General features: G+C 45.9%; 1 protein-coding gene across 1 annotated transcript in view; it reads right to left on the bottom strand.

Annotated features, from left to right (window-relative positions):
• Positions 1–17,935, bottom strand: part of LOC115128114 (C-myc promoter-binding protein-like) — a 137,599-nt gene extending 119,664 nt beyond the window's left edge. Inside the window, 2 exon segments of the mRNA XM_065012440.1 lie at positions 9,013–9,082; positions 17,694–17,935. Coding sequence (XP_064868512.1) covers positions 9,013–9,082; positions 17,694–17,696 — 73 coding nt within the window. The 5' untranslated portion in view covers positions 17,697–17,935.
• Positions 17,936–20,000: the final 2,065 nt, after the last annotated feature.

The raw sequence follows: 20,000 nt of genomic DNA, 5'->3' as shown, positions 1-20,000 counted from the left end.
GTAGAATGTTTCTGCTGTTATGAACCACTAAACAGATATGGGTTAATGTAGAATGTTTCTACTGTTATGAACCACTAAACAGATATGGGTTAATGTAGAATGTTTCTAGCATAATGAACCACTAAACAGATATGAGTTAATGTAGAATGTTTCTAGCATAATGAACCACTAAACAGCTATGGGTTAATGTAGAATGTTTCTACTGTTATGAACCACTAAACAGATATGGGTTAATGTAGAATGTTTCTACTGTTATGAACCACTAAACAGATATGGGTTAATGTAGAATGTTTCTATCATAATGAACCACTAAACAGATATGGGTTAATGTAGAATGTTTCTACTGTTATGAACCACTAAACAGATATGGGTTAATGTAGAATGTTTCTACTGTTATGAACCACTAAACAGATATGGGTTAATGTAGAATGTTTCTACTGTTATGAACCACTAAACAGATATGGGTTGATGTAGAATGTTTCTACTGTTATGAACCACTAAACAGATATGGGTTAATGTAGAATGTTTCTACTGTTATGAACCACTAAACAGATATGGGTTAATGTAGAATGTTTCTACTGTTATGAACCACTAAACAGATATGGGTTAATGTAGAATGTTTCTATCATAATGAACCACTAAACAGCTATGGGTTAATGTAGAATGTTTCTACTGTTATGAACCACTAAACAGATATGGGTTAATGTAGAATGTTTCTACTGTTATGAACCACTAAACAGATATGGGTTAATGTAGAATGTTTCTATCATAATGAACCACTAAACAGCTATGGGTTAATGTAGAATGTTTCTACTGTTATGAACCACTAAACAGATATGGGTTAATGTAGAATGTTTCTACTGTTATGAACCACTAAACAGATATGGGTTAATGTAGAATGTTTCTAGCATAATGAACCACTAAACAGCTATGGGTTAATGTAGAATGTTTCTACTGTTATGAACCACTAAACAGCTATGGGTTAATGTAGAATGTTTCTACTGTTATGAACCACTAAACAGCTATGGGTTGATAGAGGACTGTCTCTCATTTAATGTATCATGACATGATCATAATCATCATTACATGCAACACGAGGCAGTTCCTGTAGCACTAAGCAGTCGCTGACAGATAATGAAGTCGCTGTTAATTAGGCCTAGTCATTGTCCATAGACGACAATTAGCTACACTTAGGCCTAGCTCAGTAATTACACTATTATGTAGGCCAAACTCTAGGCAGTGTTTTGGACTGGTGGGCATCATGCTGTCCCAAAGAAAGGGAGTCATTTTCTTACTTGGGTGAAACTATCCCTTTAAGGCTCTAGGAGTGTCTATTGGCATCATTAACAGTGTTTAACCCAGAACACTGTCTGTCTCACAACACGCCACCACACGTCTTAACAAGGTCTTAACAAGGTCTTAACACGTCTTAACAAGGTCTTAACAAGGTCTTAACACGTCTTAACACGTCTTAACACGCCACCACACGTCTTAACAAGGTCTTAACAAGGTCTTAACACGTCTTAACAAGGTCTTAACAAGGTCTTAACACGTCTTAACACGTCTTAACATGCCACCACACGTCTTAACACGTCTTAACAAGGTCTTAACACGTCTTAACACGCCACCACACGTCTTAATAAGGTCTTAACACCCCACCACACGTCTTAACAAGGTCTTAACACGCCACCACACGTCTTAACAAGGTCTTAACACGTCTTAACACGCCACCACACGTCTTAACAAGGTCTTAACACGTCTTAACACGTCTTAACAAGTCTTAACACGCCACCACACGTCTTAACAAGGTCTTAACAAGGTCTTAACACGCCACCACACGTCTTAACAAGTCTTAACAAGGTCTTAACAAGGTCTGCCTGGCCCATATCCTCTGGGATATATCGCTCTCTCTTACTGGCTCATCAGTCAACCAGGGTAAATCTCTGATACACCAGCCAATCAGGGAGAATCTCTGATACATCAGACAACCATGGAGAATCTCTGATACACCAGCCAACCAGGGAGAATCTCTGATACATCAGCCAACCATGGAGAATCTCTGATACATCAGCCAACCATGGAGAATCTCTGATACATCAGCCAACCATGGAGAATCTCTGATACACCAGCCAATCAGGGAGAATCTCTGATACACCAGCCAACCAGGGAGAATCTCTGATACATCAGCCAACCATGGAGAATCTCTGATACATCAGCCAACCATGGAGAATCTCTGATACATCAGCCAACCATGGAGAATCTCTGATACATCAGCCAACCATGGAGAATCTCTGATACACCAGCCAACCAGGGAGAATCTCTGATACATCAGCCAACCATGGAGAATCTCCGAAACATTTTTTTTAATTTTTTTATTTCACCTTTATTTAACCAGGTAAGCAAGTTGAGAACAAGTTCTCATTTACAATTGCGACCTGGCCAAGATAAAGCAAAGCAGTTCGACACATACAACGACACAGAGTTACACATGGAGTAAAACAAACATACAGTCAATAATACAGTAAAAAAAACAAGTCTATATACAATGTGAGCAAATTAGGTGAGAAGGGAGGTAAAGGCAAAAAAGGCCATGGTGGCAAAGTAAATACAATATAGCAAGTAAAACACTGGAATGGTAGTTTTGCAATGGAAGAATGTGCAAAGTAGAAATAAAAATAATGGGGTGCAAAGGAGCAAAATAAATAAATAAATTAAATACAGTTGGGAAAGAGGTAGTTGTTTGGGCTAAATTATAGGTGGGCTATGTACAGGTGCAGTAATCTGTAAGATGCTCTGACAGTTGGTGCTTAAAGCTAGTGAGGGAGATAAGTGTTTCCAATTTAAGAGATTTTTGTAGTTCGTTCCAGTCATTGGCAGCAGAGAACTGGAAGGAGAGGCGGCCAAAGAAAGAATTGGTTTTGGGGGTGACTAGAGAGATATACCTGCTGGAGCGTGTGCTACAGGTGGGAGATGCTATGGTGACCAGCGAGCTGAGATAAGGGGGGACTTTACCTAGCAGGGTCTTGTAGATGACATGGAGCCAGTTGGTTTGGCGACGAGTATGAAGCGAGGGCCAGCCAACGAGAGCGTACAGGTCGCAATGGTGGGTAGTATATGGGGCTTTGGTGACAAAACGGATTGCACTGTGATAGACTGCATCCAATTTGTTGAGTAGGGTATTGGAGGCTATTTTGTAAATGACATCGCCAAAGTCGAGGATTGGTAGGATGGTCAATTTTACAAGGGTATGTTTGGCAGCATGAGTGAAGGATGCTTTGTTGCGAAATAGGAAGCCAATTCTAGATTTAACTTTGGATTGGAGATGTTTGATATGGGTCTGGAAGGAGAGTTTACAGTCTAACCAGACACCTAAGTATTTGTAGTTGTCCACGTATTCTAAGTCAGAGCCGTCCAGAGTAGTGATGTTGGACAGGCGGGTAGGTGCAGGTAGCGATCGGTTGAAGAGCATGCATTTAGTTTTACTTGTATTTAAGAGCAATTGGAGGCCACGGAAGGAGAGTTGTATGGCATTGAAGCTTGCCTGGAGGGTTGTTAACACAGTGTCCAAAGAAGGGCCGGAAGTATACAGAATGGTGTCGTCTGCGTAGAGGTGGATCAGAGACTCACCAGCAGCAAGAGCGACCTCATTGATGTATACAGAGAAGAGAGTCGGTCCAAGAATTGAACCCTGTGGCACCCCCATAGAGACTGCCAGAGGTCCGGACAGCAGACCCTCCGATTTGACACACTGAACTCTATCAGAGAAGTAGTTGGTGAACCAGGCGAGGCAATCATTTGAGAAACCAAGGCTGTCGAGTCTGCCGATGAGGATGTGGTGGTTGACAGAGTCGAAAGCCTTGGCCAGATCAATGAATACGGCTGCACAGTAATGTTTCTTATCGATGGCGGTTAAGATATCGTTTAGGACCTTGAGCGTGGCTGAGGTGCACCCATGACCAGCTCTGAAACCAGATTGCATAGCAGAGAAGGTATGGTGAGATTCGAAATGGTCGGTAATCTGTTTGTTGACTTGGCTTTCGAAGACCTTAGAAAGGCATGGTAGGATAGATATAGGTCTGTAGCAGTTTGGGTCAAGAGTGTCCCCCTTTGAAGAGGGGATGACCGCAGCTGCTTTCCAATCTTTGGGAATCTCAGATGACACGAAAGAGAGGTTGAACAGGCTAGTAATAGGGGTGGCAACAATTTCGGCAGATAATTTTAGAAAGAAAGGGTCCAGATTGTCTAGCCCGGCTGATTTGTAGGGGTCCAGATTTTTCAGCTCTTTCAGAACTTCAGCTGAATGGATTTGGGAGAAGGAGAAATGGGGAAGGCTTGGGCGAGTTGCTGTTGGGGGTGCAGTGCTGTTGACCGGGGTATGAGTTGCCAGGTGGAAAGCATGGCCAGCCGTAGAAAAATGCTTATTGAAATTCTCAATTATGGTGGATTTATCAGTGGTGACAGTGTTTCCTATCTTCAGTGCAGTGGGCAGCTGGGAGGAGGTGTTCTCATTCTCCATGGACTTTACAGTGTCCCAGAACTTTTTAGAGTTTTAGAGTCAGCCAACCGGGGACATTCTCTGATACATCAGCCAACCAGGGAGAATCTGATACATCAGCCAACCAGTAAGAATCTCTGATACATCAGCCAACCAGGGAGAATCTCTGATACATCAGCCAACCAGGGAGAATCTCTGATACATCAGCCAACCAGGGAGAATCTCTGATACATCAGCCAACCGGGGACATTCTCGGATACATCAGCCAACCAGGGACATTCTCTGATACATCAGCCAACCAGGGAGAATCTCTGATACATCAGCCAACCAGGGAGAATCTCTGATACATCAGCCAACCAGGGACATTCTCGGATATACCAGCCAACCGGGGACATTCTCGGATACATCAGCCAACCAGGGACAATCTCTGATATACCAGCCAACCAGGGACAATCTCTGATATACCAGCCAACCGGGGACATTCTCGGATACATCAGCCAACCAGGGAGAATCTCTGATATACCAGCCAACCAGGGACAATCTCTGATATACCAGCCAACCGGGGACATTCTCTGATACATCAGCCAACCAGGGACAATCTCTGATACATCAGCCAACCAGGGAGAATCTCTGATATACCAGCCAACCAGGGAGAATCTCTGATATATGAGCCAACCAGGGACAATCTCTGATATACCAGCCAACTAGGGAGAATCTCTGATATATGAGCCAACCAGGGAGAATCTCTGATATACCAGCCAACCAGGGAGAATCTCTGATATATGAGCCAACCAGGGAGAATCTCTGATATACCAGCCAACCAGGGAGAATCTCTGATATATGAGCCAACCAGGGAGAATCTCTGATATATGAGCCAACCAGGGAGAATCTCTGATATACCAGCCAACCAGGGAGAATCTCTGATATACCAGCCAACCAGGGAGAATCTCTGATATATGAGCCAACCAGGGAGAATCTCTGATATATGAGCCAACCAGGGACAATCTCTGATATACCAGCCAACCAGGGAGAATCTCTGATATATGAGCCAACCAGGGAGAATCTCTGATATACCAGCCAACCAGGGAGAATCTCTGATATATGAGCCAACCAGGGAGAATCTCTGATATACCAGCCAACCAGGGAGAATCTCTGATATATGAGCCAACCAGGGAGAATCTCTGATATATGAGCCAACCAGGGAGAATCTCTGATATACCAGCCAACCAGGGAGAATCTCTGATATACCAGCCAACCAGGGAGAATCTCTGATATATGAGCCAACCAGGGAGAATCTCTGATATACCAGCCAACCAGGGAGAATCTCTGATATATGAGCCAACCAGGGAGAATCTCTGATATACCAGCCAACCAGGGAGAATCTCTGATATATGAGCCAACCAGGGAGAATCTCTGATATATGAGCCAACCAGGGAGAATCTCTGATATACCAGCCAACCAGGGAGAATCTCTGATATACCAGCCAACCAGGGAGAATCTCTGATATACCAGCCAACCAGGGAGAATCTCTGATATATGAGCCAACCAGGGAGAATCTCTGATATACCAGCCAACCAGGGAGAATCTCTGATATATGAGCCAACCAGGGAGAATCTCTGATATACCAGCCAACCAGGGAGAATCTCTGATATATGAGCCAACCAGGGAGAATCTCTGATATATGAGCCAACCAGGGAGAATCTCTGATATACCAGCCAACCAGGGAGAATCTCTGATATACCAGCCAACCAGGGAGAATCTCTGATATATGAGCCAACCAGGGAGAATCTCTGATATACCAGCCAACCAGGGAGAATCCCTCCAACCCTGCTGTAAACATCCATGACTCATCACTAGAGCATTTGCATTGAACAACCAAGTAACTGTGGGGGAAAAAAGCTACAACCGTTTATCGTCACAATGAACAGTGTAGAGAAAAAAAGTTCACCAGAGAGAATCCAAACCCTGTTATAAACATGAATGACTCACCAGCCAACCAGGGAGAATCCAAACCCTGTTATAAACATGAATGACTCATAACCAGAGAATTAGCATAAAAATGACAAGTACCACAATGTACCCGCCCCAAAAAGTACCAAAAACCTTTTATCAGTCAAAATGAGCAGCTGGAGACTTTTGTCTGTGAATGCTGGCTATAGAAGTCTCATGTCTTTTCTGTTCAGGGGATTGGAGGGCGTCTCCAGTATCATGTATTTTCCTGTACAGGAGAGCAGGAGGATTGGAGGGAGTCTCCAGTATCATGTATTTTCCTGTACAGGAGAGCAGGGGATTGGAGGGAGCCTCCAGTATCATGTCTTTTCCTGTACAGGAGGATTGGAGGGGGTCTCCAGTATCATGTATTTTCCTGTACAGGAGAGCAGGAGGATTGGAGGGAGTCTCCAGTATCATGTATTTTCCTGTACAGGAGAGCAGGAGGATTGGAAGGAGCCTCCAGTATCATGTATTTTCCTGTACAGGAGAGCAGGAGGATTGGAGGGAGTCTCCAGTATCATGTATTTTCCTGTACAGGAGAGCAGGAGGATTGGAGGGAGTCTCCAGTATCATGTATTTTCCTGTACAGGAGAGCAGCAGGATTGGAGGGAGTCTCCAGTATCATGTATTTTCACGTATAGGAGAGCAGGAGGATTGGAGGGAGTCTCCAGTATCATGTATTTTCCTGTACAGGAGAGCAGGAGGATTGGAAGGAGCCTCCAGTATCATGTATTTTCCTGTAACAGGAGAGCAGGAGGATTGGAGGGAGCCTCCAGTATCATGTATTTTCCTGTAACAGGAGAGCAGGAGGATTAGAGGGCGTCTCCAGTATCATGTATTTTCCTGTATAGGAGAGCAGGAGGATTGGAGGGAGTCTCCAGTATCATGTCTTTTCCTGTACAGGAGAGCAGGAGGATTGGAGGGAGCCTCCAGTATCATGTATTTTCCTGTAACAGGAGAGCAGGAGGATTGGAGGGAGCCTCCAGTATCATGTATTTTCCTGTAACAGGAGAGCAGGAGGATTGGAGGGAGTCTCCAGTATCATGTATTTTCCTGTACAGGAGAGCAGGAGGATTGGAGGGAGTCTCCAGTATCATGTATTTTCCTGTACAGGAGAGCAGGGGATTGGAGGGAGCCTCCAGTATCATGTCTTTTCCTGTACAGGAGGATTGGAGGGGGTCTCCAGTATCATGTATTTTCCTGTACAGGAGAGCAGGAGGATTGGAGGGAGTCTCCAGTATCATGTATTTTCCTGTACAGGAGAGCAGGGGGATTGGAAGGAGCCTCCAGTATCATGTATTTTCCTGTACAGGAGAGCAGGAGGATTGGAGGGAGTCTCCAGTATCATGTATTTTCCTGTACAGGAGAGCAGGAGGATTGGAGGGAGTCTCCAGTATCATGTATTTTCCTGTACAGGAGAGCAGCAGGATTGGAGGGAGTCTCCAGTATCATGTATTGTCACGTATAGGAGAGCAGGAGGATTGGAGGGAGTCTCCAGTATCATGTATTTTCCTGTACAGGAGAGCAGGAGGATTGGAAGGAGCCTCCAGTATCATGTATTTTCCTGTAACAGGAGAGCAGGAGGATTGGAGGGAGCCTCCAGTATCATGTATTTTCCTGTAACAGGAGAGCAGGAGGATTAGAGGGCGTCTCCAGTATCATGTATTTTCCTGTATAGGAGAGCAGGAGGATTGGAGGGAGTCTCCAGTATCATGTCTTTTCCTGTACAGGAGAGCAGGAGGATTGGAGGGAGCCTCCAGTATCATGTATTTTCCTGTAACAGGAGAGCAGGAGGATTGGAGGGAGCCTCCAGTATCATGTATTTTCCTGTAACAGGAGAGCAGGAGGATTGGAGGGAGTCTCCAGTATCATGTATTTTCCTGTACAGGAGAGCAGGAGGATTGGAGGGAGCCTCCAGTATCATGTATTTTCCTGTAGAGGAGAGCAGGAGGATTGGAGGGCGTCTCCGGAGATATTCCACCTCCCGTGTGGTGGTGTGCAGGAGATACATACGGAGATATTCCACCTCCTGTGTGGTGGTGTGCAGGAGATACATACGGAGATATTCCACCTCCCGTGTGGTGGTGTGCAGGAGATACATACGGAGATATTCCACCTCCCGTGTGGTGGTGTGCAGGAGATACATACGGAGATATTCCACCTCCCGTGTGGTGGTGTGCAGGAGATACATACGGAGATATTCCACCTCCCGTGTGGTGGTGTGCAGGAGATACATACGGAGATATTCCACCTCCTGTGTGGTGGTGTGCAGGAGATACATACGGAGATATTCCCCCTCCCGTGTGGTGGTGTGCAGGAGATACATACGGAGATATTCCACCTCCTGTGTGGTGGTGTGCAGGAGATACATACGGAGATATTCCACCTCCTGTGTGGTGGTGTGCAGGAGATACATACGGAGATATTCCACCTCCTGTGTGGTGGTGTGCAGGAGATACATATCTACGGGTCGGGGGTTTCTACAGATACATGTAGTTTCTCCTCTTCCGGGGACGTTCACTCACCTGCCTTGTAGGCTATGGTGTTGGGTTTGGCCACAGACTTCTTGTAACACAGATAGACAGAGGAACCCCACTGAAAACAGAGAGGACACGTGTTGTTTGGATTAGAACCACATCACACTCTTTCTTTCCAAACACACACATCATATCACACTCTTTCTTTCCAAACACACAGCGCCGGGAATCAGTTGAGTAAGGTGTTGACAATAGCAGTCGACGGTGGACCCTGAATTATGACAGGGGAGGAGACAGTGGAGGGGTCAGGGGAGGGGACAGTGGAGAGGTCTGGGGAGGGGACAGTGGAGAGGTCTGGGGAGGGGACAGTGGAGAGGTCAGGGGAGGGGACAGTGGAGAGGTCAGGGGAGGGGACAGTGGAGAGGTCTGGGGAGGGGACAGTGGAGAGGTCAGGGGAGGGGACAGTGGTGAGGGGTCAGGGGAGGGGACAGTGGAGAGGTCAGGGAGGGGACAGTGGAGAGGTCTGGGGAGGGGACAGTGGAGAGGTCAGGGGAGGGGACAGTGGTGAGGTCAGGGGAGGGGACAGTGGAGAGGTCAGGGGAGGGGACAGTGGAGAGGTCTGGGGAGGGGACAGTGGTGAGGTCAGGGGAGGGGACAGTGGAGGGGTCAGGGGAGGGGACAGTAGAGGGGTCAGGTGAGGGGACAGTGGAGAGGTCAGGGGAGGGGACAGTGGAGGGGTCAGGGAAGGGGACAGTGGAGGGGTAAGGGGAGGGGACAGTGGAGAGGTCAGGGTAGGGGACAGTGGAGGGGTCAGGGGAGGGGACAGTGGAGGGGTCAGGGGAGGGGACAGTGGAGGGGTCAGGAGAGGGGACAGTGGAGAGGTCAGGGGAGGGGACAGTGGAGAGGTCAGGGGAGGGGACAGTGGAGGGGTCATGGGAGGTGACAGTGGAGGGGTCAGGGTAGGGGACAGTGGAGGGGTCAGGGGAGGGGACAGTGGAGAGGTCAGGGGAGGGGACAGTGGAGAGGTCAGGGGAGGGGACAGTGGAGGGGTCAGGGGAGGTGATAGTGGAGAGGTCAGGGAGGTGACAGTGGAGGGGTCAGGGGAGGGGACAGTGGAGGGGTCAGGGGAGGGGACAGTGGAGAGGTCAGGGGAGGTGATAGTGGAGGGGTCAGGGGAGGCGACAGTGGAGAGGTCAGGGGAGGGGACAGTGGAGAGGTCAGGGGAGGGGACAGTGGAAGGGACAGGGGAGGGGACAGTGGAAAGGTCAGGGGAGGGGACAGTGGAGAGGTCAGGGAGGTGACAGTGGAGGGGTCAGGGAGGTGATAGTGGAGGGGTCAGGGGAGGGGACAGTGGAGAGGTCAGGGGAGGGGACAGTGGAGAGGTCAGGGGAGGGGACAGTGGAGAAGTCTGGGGAGGGGACAGTGGTGAGGTCAGGGGAGGGGACAGTGGAGGGGTCAGGGGAGGGGACAGTAGAGGGGTCAGGGGAGGGGACAGTGGAGAGGTCAGGGGAGGGGACAGTGGAGGGGTCAGGGAAGGGGACAGTGGAGGGGTAAGGGGAGGGGACAATGAAGAGGTCAGGGTAGGGGACAGTGGAGGGGTCAGGGGAGGGGACAGTGGAGGGGTCAGGGAGGGGTCAGGGGAGGGGACAGTGGAGAGGTCAGGGGAGGGGACAGTGGAGGGGTCAGGGGAGGGGACAGTGGAGAGATCAGGGGAGGGGACAGTGGAGAGGTCAGGGAGGGGACAGTGGAGAGGTCAGGGGAGGGGACAGTGGAAAGGTCAGGGGAGGGGACAGTGGAGAGGTCAGGGGAGGTGACAGTGGAGGGGTCAGGGGAGGTGATAGTGGAGGGGTCAGGAGAGGGGACAGTGGAGAGGTCAAGGGGGGGGGCAGTGGAGAGGTCAGGGAAGGGGACAGTGGAGAGGTCAGGGGAGGGGACAGTGGAGAGGTCAGGGAGGGGACAGTGGAGGGGTCAGGGGAGGGGACAGGAGAGGTAAGGGGAGGGGACAGTGGAGAGGTCAGGGGAGGGGACAGTGGAGAGGTCAGGGGAGGGGACAGTGGAGAGATCAGGGGAGGGGACAGTGGAGGGGTCAGGGGAGGGGACAGTGGAGAGGTCAGGGGAGGGGACAGTGGAGAGGTCAGGGGAGGGGACAGTGGAGGGGACAGTGAAGAGGTCATTGGAGGGGACAGTGGAGTGGTCAGGGGAGGGGACAGTGGAGGGGTCAGGGGAGGGGACAGTGGAGGGGTCAGGGGAGGGGACAGTGGAGGGGACAGTGAAGAGGTCATTGGAGGGGACAGTGGAGTGGTCAGGGGAGGGGACAGTGGAGGGGTCAGGGAGGGGACAGTGGAGGGGTCAGGGGAGGGGACAGTGGAGAGGTCAGGGAGGGGACAGTGGAGGGGTCAGGGAAAAGGTCAGGGGAGGGGACAGTGGAGAGGTCATTGGAGGTGACAGTGGAGGGGTCAGGGGAGGTGACAGTGGAAAGGTCAGGGGAGGGGACAGTGGAGAGGTCAGGGGAGGTGATAGTGTCATTAAGGAACGAGGGGGTTTGGTGTCATTAAGGAACAAGGGGGTTGGTGTCTCTGTCAATAACGAGGGGGTTGGTGTCTCTGTCAATAAGGAAGGAGGGGGTTTGGTGTCTCTGTCATTAAGTAAGGAGGGGGTTTGGTGTCTCTGTTACAGCCATTATTGTTTGGTTAACCCTCCTCCTGGATAGCTACCCTCCTGCAGGATTGTGCTCCAGCCCTGCTCTAACACGCCTGATTAAGCTAACCAAACTACCTCTCTATGTTAATACATAGCATCCATGTTATGTCTACCTCTCTCTCTCTCTGTTAATACATAGCATCCATGTTATGTCTACCTCTCTCTCTCTCTGTTAACACATAGCATCCATGTTATGTCTACCTCTCTCTCTCTCTCTCTGTTAACATATAGCATCCATGTTATCTCTACCTCTCTCTGTGTTAACACATAGCATCCCTGTTATCTCTACCTCTCTCTCTGTTAACATATAGCATCCATGTTATCTCTACCTCTCTCTGTGTTAACACATAGCATCCATGTTATCTCTACCTCTCTGTGTGTTAACACATAGCATCCATGTTATCTCTACCTCTCTCTGTGTTAACACATAGCATCCATGTTATCTCTACCTCTGTGTTAACACATAGCATCCATGTTATCTCTACCTCTGTGTTAACACATAGCATCCATGTTATGTCTACCTCTCTCTCTCTCTCTGTTAACACATAGCATCCATGTTATCTCTACCTCTGTGTTAACACATAGCATCCATGTTATGTCTACCTCTCTCTCTCTCTCTGTTAACATATAGCATCCATGTTATCTCTACCTCTCTGTGTTAACACATAGCATCCATGTTATGTCTACCTCTCTCTCTCTCTCTGTTAACATATAGCATCCATGTTATCTCTACCTCTCTCTGTGTTAACACATAGCATCCATGTTATCTCTACCTCTCTCTGTGTTAACACATAGCATCCATGTTATCTCTACCTCTCTCTGTTAACACATAGCATCCATGTTATCACTACCTCTCTCTGTGTTAACACATAGCATCCATGTTATCTCTACCTCTCTCTCTCTCTCTGTTAACATATAGCATCCATGTTATCTCTACCTCTGTGTTAACACATAGCATCCATGTTATGTCTACCTCTCTCTCTCTCTCTGTTAACACATAGCATCCATGTTATCTCTACCTCTGTGTTAACACATAGCATCCATGTTATGTCTACCTCTCTCTCTCTCTCTGTTAACATATAGCATCCATGTTATCTCTACCTCTCTGTGTTAACACATAGCATCCATGTTATCTCTACCTCTCTCTCTGTTAACACATAGCATCCATGTTATCTCTACCTCTCTCTCTGTTAACACATAGCATCCATGTTATCTCTACCTCTCTCTCTCTCTGTTAACACATAGCATCCATGTTATCTCTACCTCCCTCTGTTAACACATAGCATCCATGTTATCTCTACCTCTCTCTCTGTTAACACATGGCATCCATGTTATCTCTACCTCTCTCTGTGTTAACACATAGCATCCCTGTTATCTCTACCTCTCTCTGTGTTAACATATAGCATCCATGTTATCTCTACCTCTCTCTGTTAACACATAGCATCCATGTTATCTCTACCTCTCTCTGTGTTAACACATAGCATCCATGTTATCTTTACCTCTCTCTGTGTGTTAACACATAGCATCCATGTTATCTCTACCTCTCTCTCTGTTAACACATAGCATCCATGTTATCTCTACCTCTCTCTCTCTCTCTAACACATAGCATCCATGTTATCTCTACCTCTCTCTGTGTTAACACATAGCATCCATGTTATCTCTACCTCTCTCTGTGTTAACACATAGCATCCCTGTTATCTCTACCTCTCTCTCTGTTAACATATAGCATCCATGTTATCTCTACCTCTCTCTGTGTTAACACATAGCATCCATGTTATCTCTACCTCTCTCTCTGTTAACACATAGCATCCATGTTATCTCTACCTCTCTCTCTCTCTAACACATAGCATCCATGTTATCTCTACCTCTCTCTCTGTTAACATATAGCATCCATGTTATCTCTACCTCTCTCTCTGTTAACATATAGCATCCATGTTATCTCTACCTCTCTCTGTGTTAACACATAGCATCCATGTTATCTCTACCTCTCTCTGTGTTAACACATAGCATCCCTGTTATCTCTACCTCTCTCTCTGTTAACATATAGCATCCATGTTATCTCTACCTCTCTCTGTGTTAACATATAGCATCCATGTTATCTCTACCTCTCTCTGTTAACACATAGCATCCATGTTATCTCTACCTCTCTCTGTTAACACATAGCATCCATGTTATATTTACCTCTACCTCTCTCTGTTAACACATAGCATCCATGTTATCTTTACCTCTCTCTGTGTTAACACATAGCATCCATGTTATCTCTACCTCTCTCTCTGTTAACACATAGCATCCATGTTATCTCTACCTCTCTCTCTGTTAACACATAGCATCCATGTTATCTCTACCTCTCTCTCTGTTAACACATAGCATCCATGTTATCTCTACCTCTCTCTGTGTTAACATATAGCATCCATGTTATCTCTACCTCTCTCTGTGTTAACACATAGCATCCATGTTATCTCTACCTCTCTCTCTGTTAACACATAGCATCCATGTTATCTCTACCTCTCTCTCTCTCTCTAACACATAGCATCCATGTTATCTCTACCTCTCTCTCTGTTAACACATAGCATCCATGTTATCTTTACCTCTCTCTGTGTTAACACATAGCATCCATGTTATCTCTACCTCTCTCTCTGTTAACACATAGCATCCATGTTATCTCTACCTCTCTCTCTGTTAACACATAGCATCCATGTTATCTCTACCTCTCTCTCTGTTAACACATAGCATCCATGTTATCTCTACCTCTCTCTCTGTTAACACATAGCATCCCTGTTATCTCTACCTCTCTCTCTGTTAACATATAGCATCCATGTTATCTCTACCTCTCTCTGTGTTAACATATAGCATCCATGTTATCTCTACCTCTCTCTGTTAACACATAGCATCCATGTTATCTTTACCTCTCTCTGTTAACACATAGCATCCATGTTCTCCTTACCTCTCTCTCTCTCTGTTAACACATAGCATCCATGTTATCTCTACCTCTCTCTGTTAACACATAGCATCCATGTTATCTTTACCTCTCTCTCTGTTAACACATAGCATCCATGTTATCTCTACCTCTCTCTGTTAACACATAGCATCCATGTTATCTTTACCTCTCTCTCTGTTAACACATAGCATCCATGTTATCTCTACCTCTCTCTGTTAACACATAGCATCCATGTTATCTCTACCTCTCTCTCTGTTAACATATAGCATCCATGTTATCTCTACCTCTCTCTGTGTTAACACATAGCATCCATGTTATCTTTACCTCTCTCTCTCTCTGTTAACACATGGCATCCATGTTATCTCTACCTCTCTCTGTGTTAACACATAGCATCCCTGTTATCTCTACCTCTCTCTTTGTTAACACATAGCATCCATGTTATCTTTACCTCTCTCTCTCTCTGTTAACACATGGCATCCATGTTATCTTTACCTCTCTCTGTGTTAACACATAGCATCCATGTTATCTCTACCTCTCTCTCTGTTAACACATAGCATCCATGTTATCTCTACCTCTCTCTGTTAACACATAGCATCCATGTTATCTCTACCTCTCTCTCTGTTAACACATAGCATCCATGTTATCTCTACCTCTCTCTGTGTTAACATATAGCATCCATGTTATCTCTACCTCTCTCTGTGTTAACACATAGCATCCATGTTATCTCTACCTCTCTCTCTGTTAACACATAGCATCCATGTTATCTCTACCTCTCTCTCTCTCTCTAACACATAGCATCCATGTTATCTCTACCTCTCTCTCTGTTAACACATAGCATCCATGTTATCTTTACCTCTCTCTCTGTTAACACATAGCATCCATGTTATCTCTACCTCTCTCTCTGTTAACACATAGCATCCATGTTATCTCTACCTCTCTCTCTGTTAACACATAGCATCCATGTTATCTCTACCTCTCTCTCTGTTAACACATAGCATCCATGTTATCTCTACCTCTCTCTCTGTTAACACATAGCATCCCTGTTATCTCTACCTCTCTCTCTGTTAACATATAGCATCCATGTTATCTCTACCTCTCTCTGTGTTAACATATAGCATCCATGTTATCTCTACCTCTCTCTGTTAACACATAGCATCCATGTTATCTTTACCTCTCTCTGTTAACACATAGCATCCATGTTCTCCACCTCTCTCTCTCTCTCTGTTAACACATAGCATCCATGTTATCTCTACCTCTCTCTGTTAACACATAGCATCCATGTTATCTTTACCTCTCTCTCTGTTAACACATAGCATCCATGTTATCTCTACCTCTCTCTGTTAACACATAGCATCCATGTTATCTTTACCTCTCTCTCTGTTAACACATAGCATCCATGTTATCTCTACCTCTCTCTGTTAACACATAGCATCCATGTTATCTCTACCTCTCTCTCTGTTAACATATAGCATCCATGTTATCTCTACCTCTCTCTGTGTTAACACATAGCATCCATGTTATCTTTACCTCTCTCTCTCTCTGTTAACACATGGCATCCATGTTATCTCTACCTCTCTCTGTGTTAACACATAGCATCCCTGTTATCTCTACCTCTCTCTTTGTTAACACATAGCATCCATGTTATCTTTACCTCTCTCTCTCTCTGTTAACACATGGCATCCATGTTATCTCTACCTCTCTCTGTGTTAACACATAGCATCCCTGTTATCTCTACCTCTCTCTGTGTTAACATATAGCATCCATGTTATCTCTACCTCTCTCTGTTAACACATAGCATCCATGTTATCTCTACCTCTCTCTCTGTTAATACATAGCATCCATGTTATCTCTACCTCTCTCTGTTAACACATAGCATCCATGTTATCTCTACCTCTCTCTCTGTTAACACATAGCATCCATGTTATCTCTACCTCTCTCTGTTAACACATAGCATCCATGTTATCTTTACCTCTCTCTCTCTGTTAACACATAGCATCCATGTTATCTCTACCTCTCTCTGTGTTAACACATAGCATCCATGTTATCTCTACCTCTCTCTGTTAACACATAGCATCCATGTTATCTCTACCTCTCTCTGTGTTAACATATAGCATCCATGTTATCTCTACCTCTCTCTCTGTTAACATATAGCATCCATGTTATCTCTACCTCTCTCTGTTAACACATAGCATCCATGTTATCTCTACCTCTCTCTGTTAACACATAGCATCCATGTTATCTCTACCTCTCTCTGTGTTAACATATAGCATCCATGTTATCTCTACCTCTCTCTGTGTTAACACATAGCATCCCTGTTATCTCTACCTCTCTCTCTGTTAACATATAGCATCCATGTTATCTCTACCTCTCTCTGTGTTAACACATAGCATCCATGTTATCTCTACCTCTCTCTCTGTTAACACATAGCATCCATGTTATCTCTACCTCTGTGTTAACACATAGCATCCATGTTATCTCTACCTCTCTCTGTTAACACATAGCATCCATGTTATCTCTACCTCTCTCTCTGTTAACACATAGCATCCATGTTATCTCTACCTCTCTCTGTGTTAACACATAGCATCCATGTTATCTCTACCTCTCTCTGTGTTAACACATAGCATCCATGTTATCTCTACCTCTCTCTCTGTTAACACATAGCATCCATGTTATCTCTACCTCTCTCTGTTAACACATAGCATCCATGTTATCTCTACCTCTCTCTGTGTTAACATATAGCATCCATGTTATCTTTACCTCTCTCTCTGTTAACACATAGCATCCATGTTATCTCTACCTCGCTCTGTGTTAACACATAGCATCCATGTTATCTCTACCTCTCTCTCTGTTAACACATAGCATCCATGTTATCTCTACCTCTCTCTGTTAACACATAGCATCCATGTTATCTCTACCTCTCTCTGTTAACACATAGCATCCATGTTATCTCTACCTCTCTATGTTAACACATAGCATCCATGTTATCTCTACCTCTCTCTGTGTTAACACATAGCATCCATGTTATCTCTACCTCTCTCTGTTAACACATAGCATCCATGTTATCCCTCTCTCCCTCCCTCCCTCATCTCACCATACTGCTGTTGAGGTTCTTGTCCACCTTGCAGAAGGTGTGTGGTGGCGTCTCTCCCTTGCCGGGGATGATGACACAGATGTCTGTGACGGCCAGGGCGGCGTAGGTCTGGCTCTCCGTGGCGCGGCGATACGTCACGTAGATCCTCTGGGAGGAGGTGGAGCTTATGTTGGCAGGGCGTCCGGAGGGCGTGGTCTGGATGATGTGGCAACCCTGCTTCAACCTCTCCTTCCACTCATACAGAACACTGGGAGGAGGAGAGGAATCTGTCATTTAGCTACGACCCTAACCATGACCTCTAACCCTGACCTCTGACCCTGCTTCAACCGCTCCTTCCACTCATACAGAACACTGGGAGGAGGAGAGGAATCTGTCATTTAGCTACGACCCTAACCATGACCTCTAACCCTGACCTCTAACCCTGACCTCTAACCCTGCTTCAACCTCTCCTTCCACTAGTACAGAACACTGGGAGGAGGAGAGGAATGTGTCATTTAGCTACGACCCTAACCATGACCTCTAACCCTGACCTCTGACCCTGCTTCAACCTCTCCTTCCACTCATACAGAACACTGGGAGGAGGAGAAGAATCTGTCATTTAGCTACGACCCTAACCATGACCTCTAACCCTGACCTCTGACCCTGCTTCAACCTCTCCTTCCACTCATACAGAACACTGGGAGGAGGAGAGGAATCTGTCATTTAGCTACGACCCTAACCATGACCTCTAACCCTGACCTCTGACCCTGCTTCAACCTCTCCTTCCACTCATACAGAACACTGGGAGGAGGAGAGGAATCTGTCATTTAGCTACGACCTCAACCATGACCTCTAACCCTGACCTCTAACCCTGACCTCTAACCCTGCTTCAACCTCTCCTTCCACTCATACAGAACACTGGGAGGAGGAGAGGAATCTGTCATTTAGCTACGACACTAACTGTGACCTCTAACCCTGACCTCTAACCGTGACCTCTAACCATGACCTCTAACCCTGACCCTGCATCAACTGCTCCTTCCACTCCTTCCACAATATCAGTTGTTTATTCATAAAACCCTAGACCTGTTTTTTTCATTGAAGTTGTTAGGTTTATGTCCCATCCTACATTCTTTAAAAATAATATCCCCTAATAGCAGGGACAGCACCATCTAGTGATCAGAACCTGGTAATATCAGGATGTAGGAGGGGACATAAATTACTTCAATGACTAATTTATCTGAACAGGGGGGAGGGAGACACTCAAATTGACTAAGAATACATGACATAATATGAAGAAACAATACTCCAAGCAGCAGGCTCCATACTACTTGTTAAACATAGAGAACTGATACGTTGTACTTGTTGTTGGGGTGGGAATCCATGGGTGGCTTTTGACCCCAAAAACAAAGCTATTCCTCATGTCTTACTCTTTGTTCGAAAAAAAAGTTAGGTCCACACTGTGACGCTCAGAGGCTTAGTCGTCACTGCAACACAGCAGAGATCATTTCAGGCTAAAAAACAAGACGTTGAAACATGTTCTGCTGATCCTAATATTTATCATTCTGCTAAAACCTCTCTAGAACTAAGAGGTTGGAGCAAGGACCTATTTCCATTAGCTAAGTAGTGGTGACGGACAGCTACGGTTTCCATAGTAACCGCAAGGTATATAAACAGTTCACTGCCAGTTGGATCTCCTCTCAGTCAGAGATGTGTCTAATTAACCAGTCTGCTATAGTTGGGTCTCCTCTCATTCAGAGATGTGTCTAATTAACCAGTCTGCTATAGTTGGGTCTCAGTCAGAGATGTGTCTAATTAACCAGTCTGCTATAGTTGGGTCTCAGTCAGAGATGTGTCTAATTAACCAGTCTGCTATAGTTGGGTCTCAGTCAGAGATGTGTCTAATTAACCAGTCTGCTATAGTTGGGTCTCCTCTCAGTCAGAGATGTGTCTAATTAACCAGTCTGATATAGTTGGGTCTCCTCTCAGTCAGAGATGTGTCTAATTAACCAGTCTGATATAGTTGGGTCTCCTCTCAGTCAGAGATGTGTCTAATTAACCAGTCTGATATAGTTGGGTCTCAGTCAGAGATGTGTCTAATTAACCAGTCTGCTATAGTTGGGTCTCAGTCAGAGATGTGTCTAATTAACCAGTCTGCTATAGTTGGGTCTCCTCTCAGTCAGAGATGTGTCTAATTAACCAGTCTGTTATAGTTGGGTCTCAGTCAGAGATGTGTCTAATTAACCAGTCTGGGGTCTCAGTCAGAGATGTGTCTAATTAACCAGTCTGATATAGTTGGGTCTCAGTCAGAGATGTGTCTAATTAACCAGT

The sequence above is a fragment of the Oncorhynchus nerka genome, linkage group LG27, assembly GCF_034236695.1.
Source record: "Oncorhynchus nerka isolate Pitt River linkage group LG27, Oner_Uvic_2.0, whole genome shotgun sequence".
Taxonomy (NCBI): Eukaryota; Metazoa; Chordata; class Actinopteri; order Salmoniformes; family Salmonidae; genus Oncorhynchus; species Oncorhynchus nerka.
The sequence above is the reverse complement of the archived record's forward strand: the minus strand, read 5'-3'. Positions and strand labels throughout refer to the sequence as shown.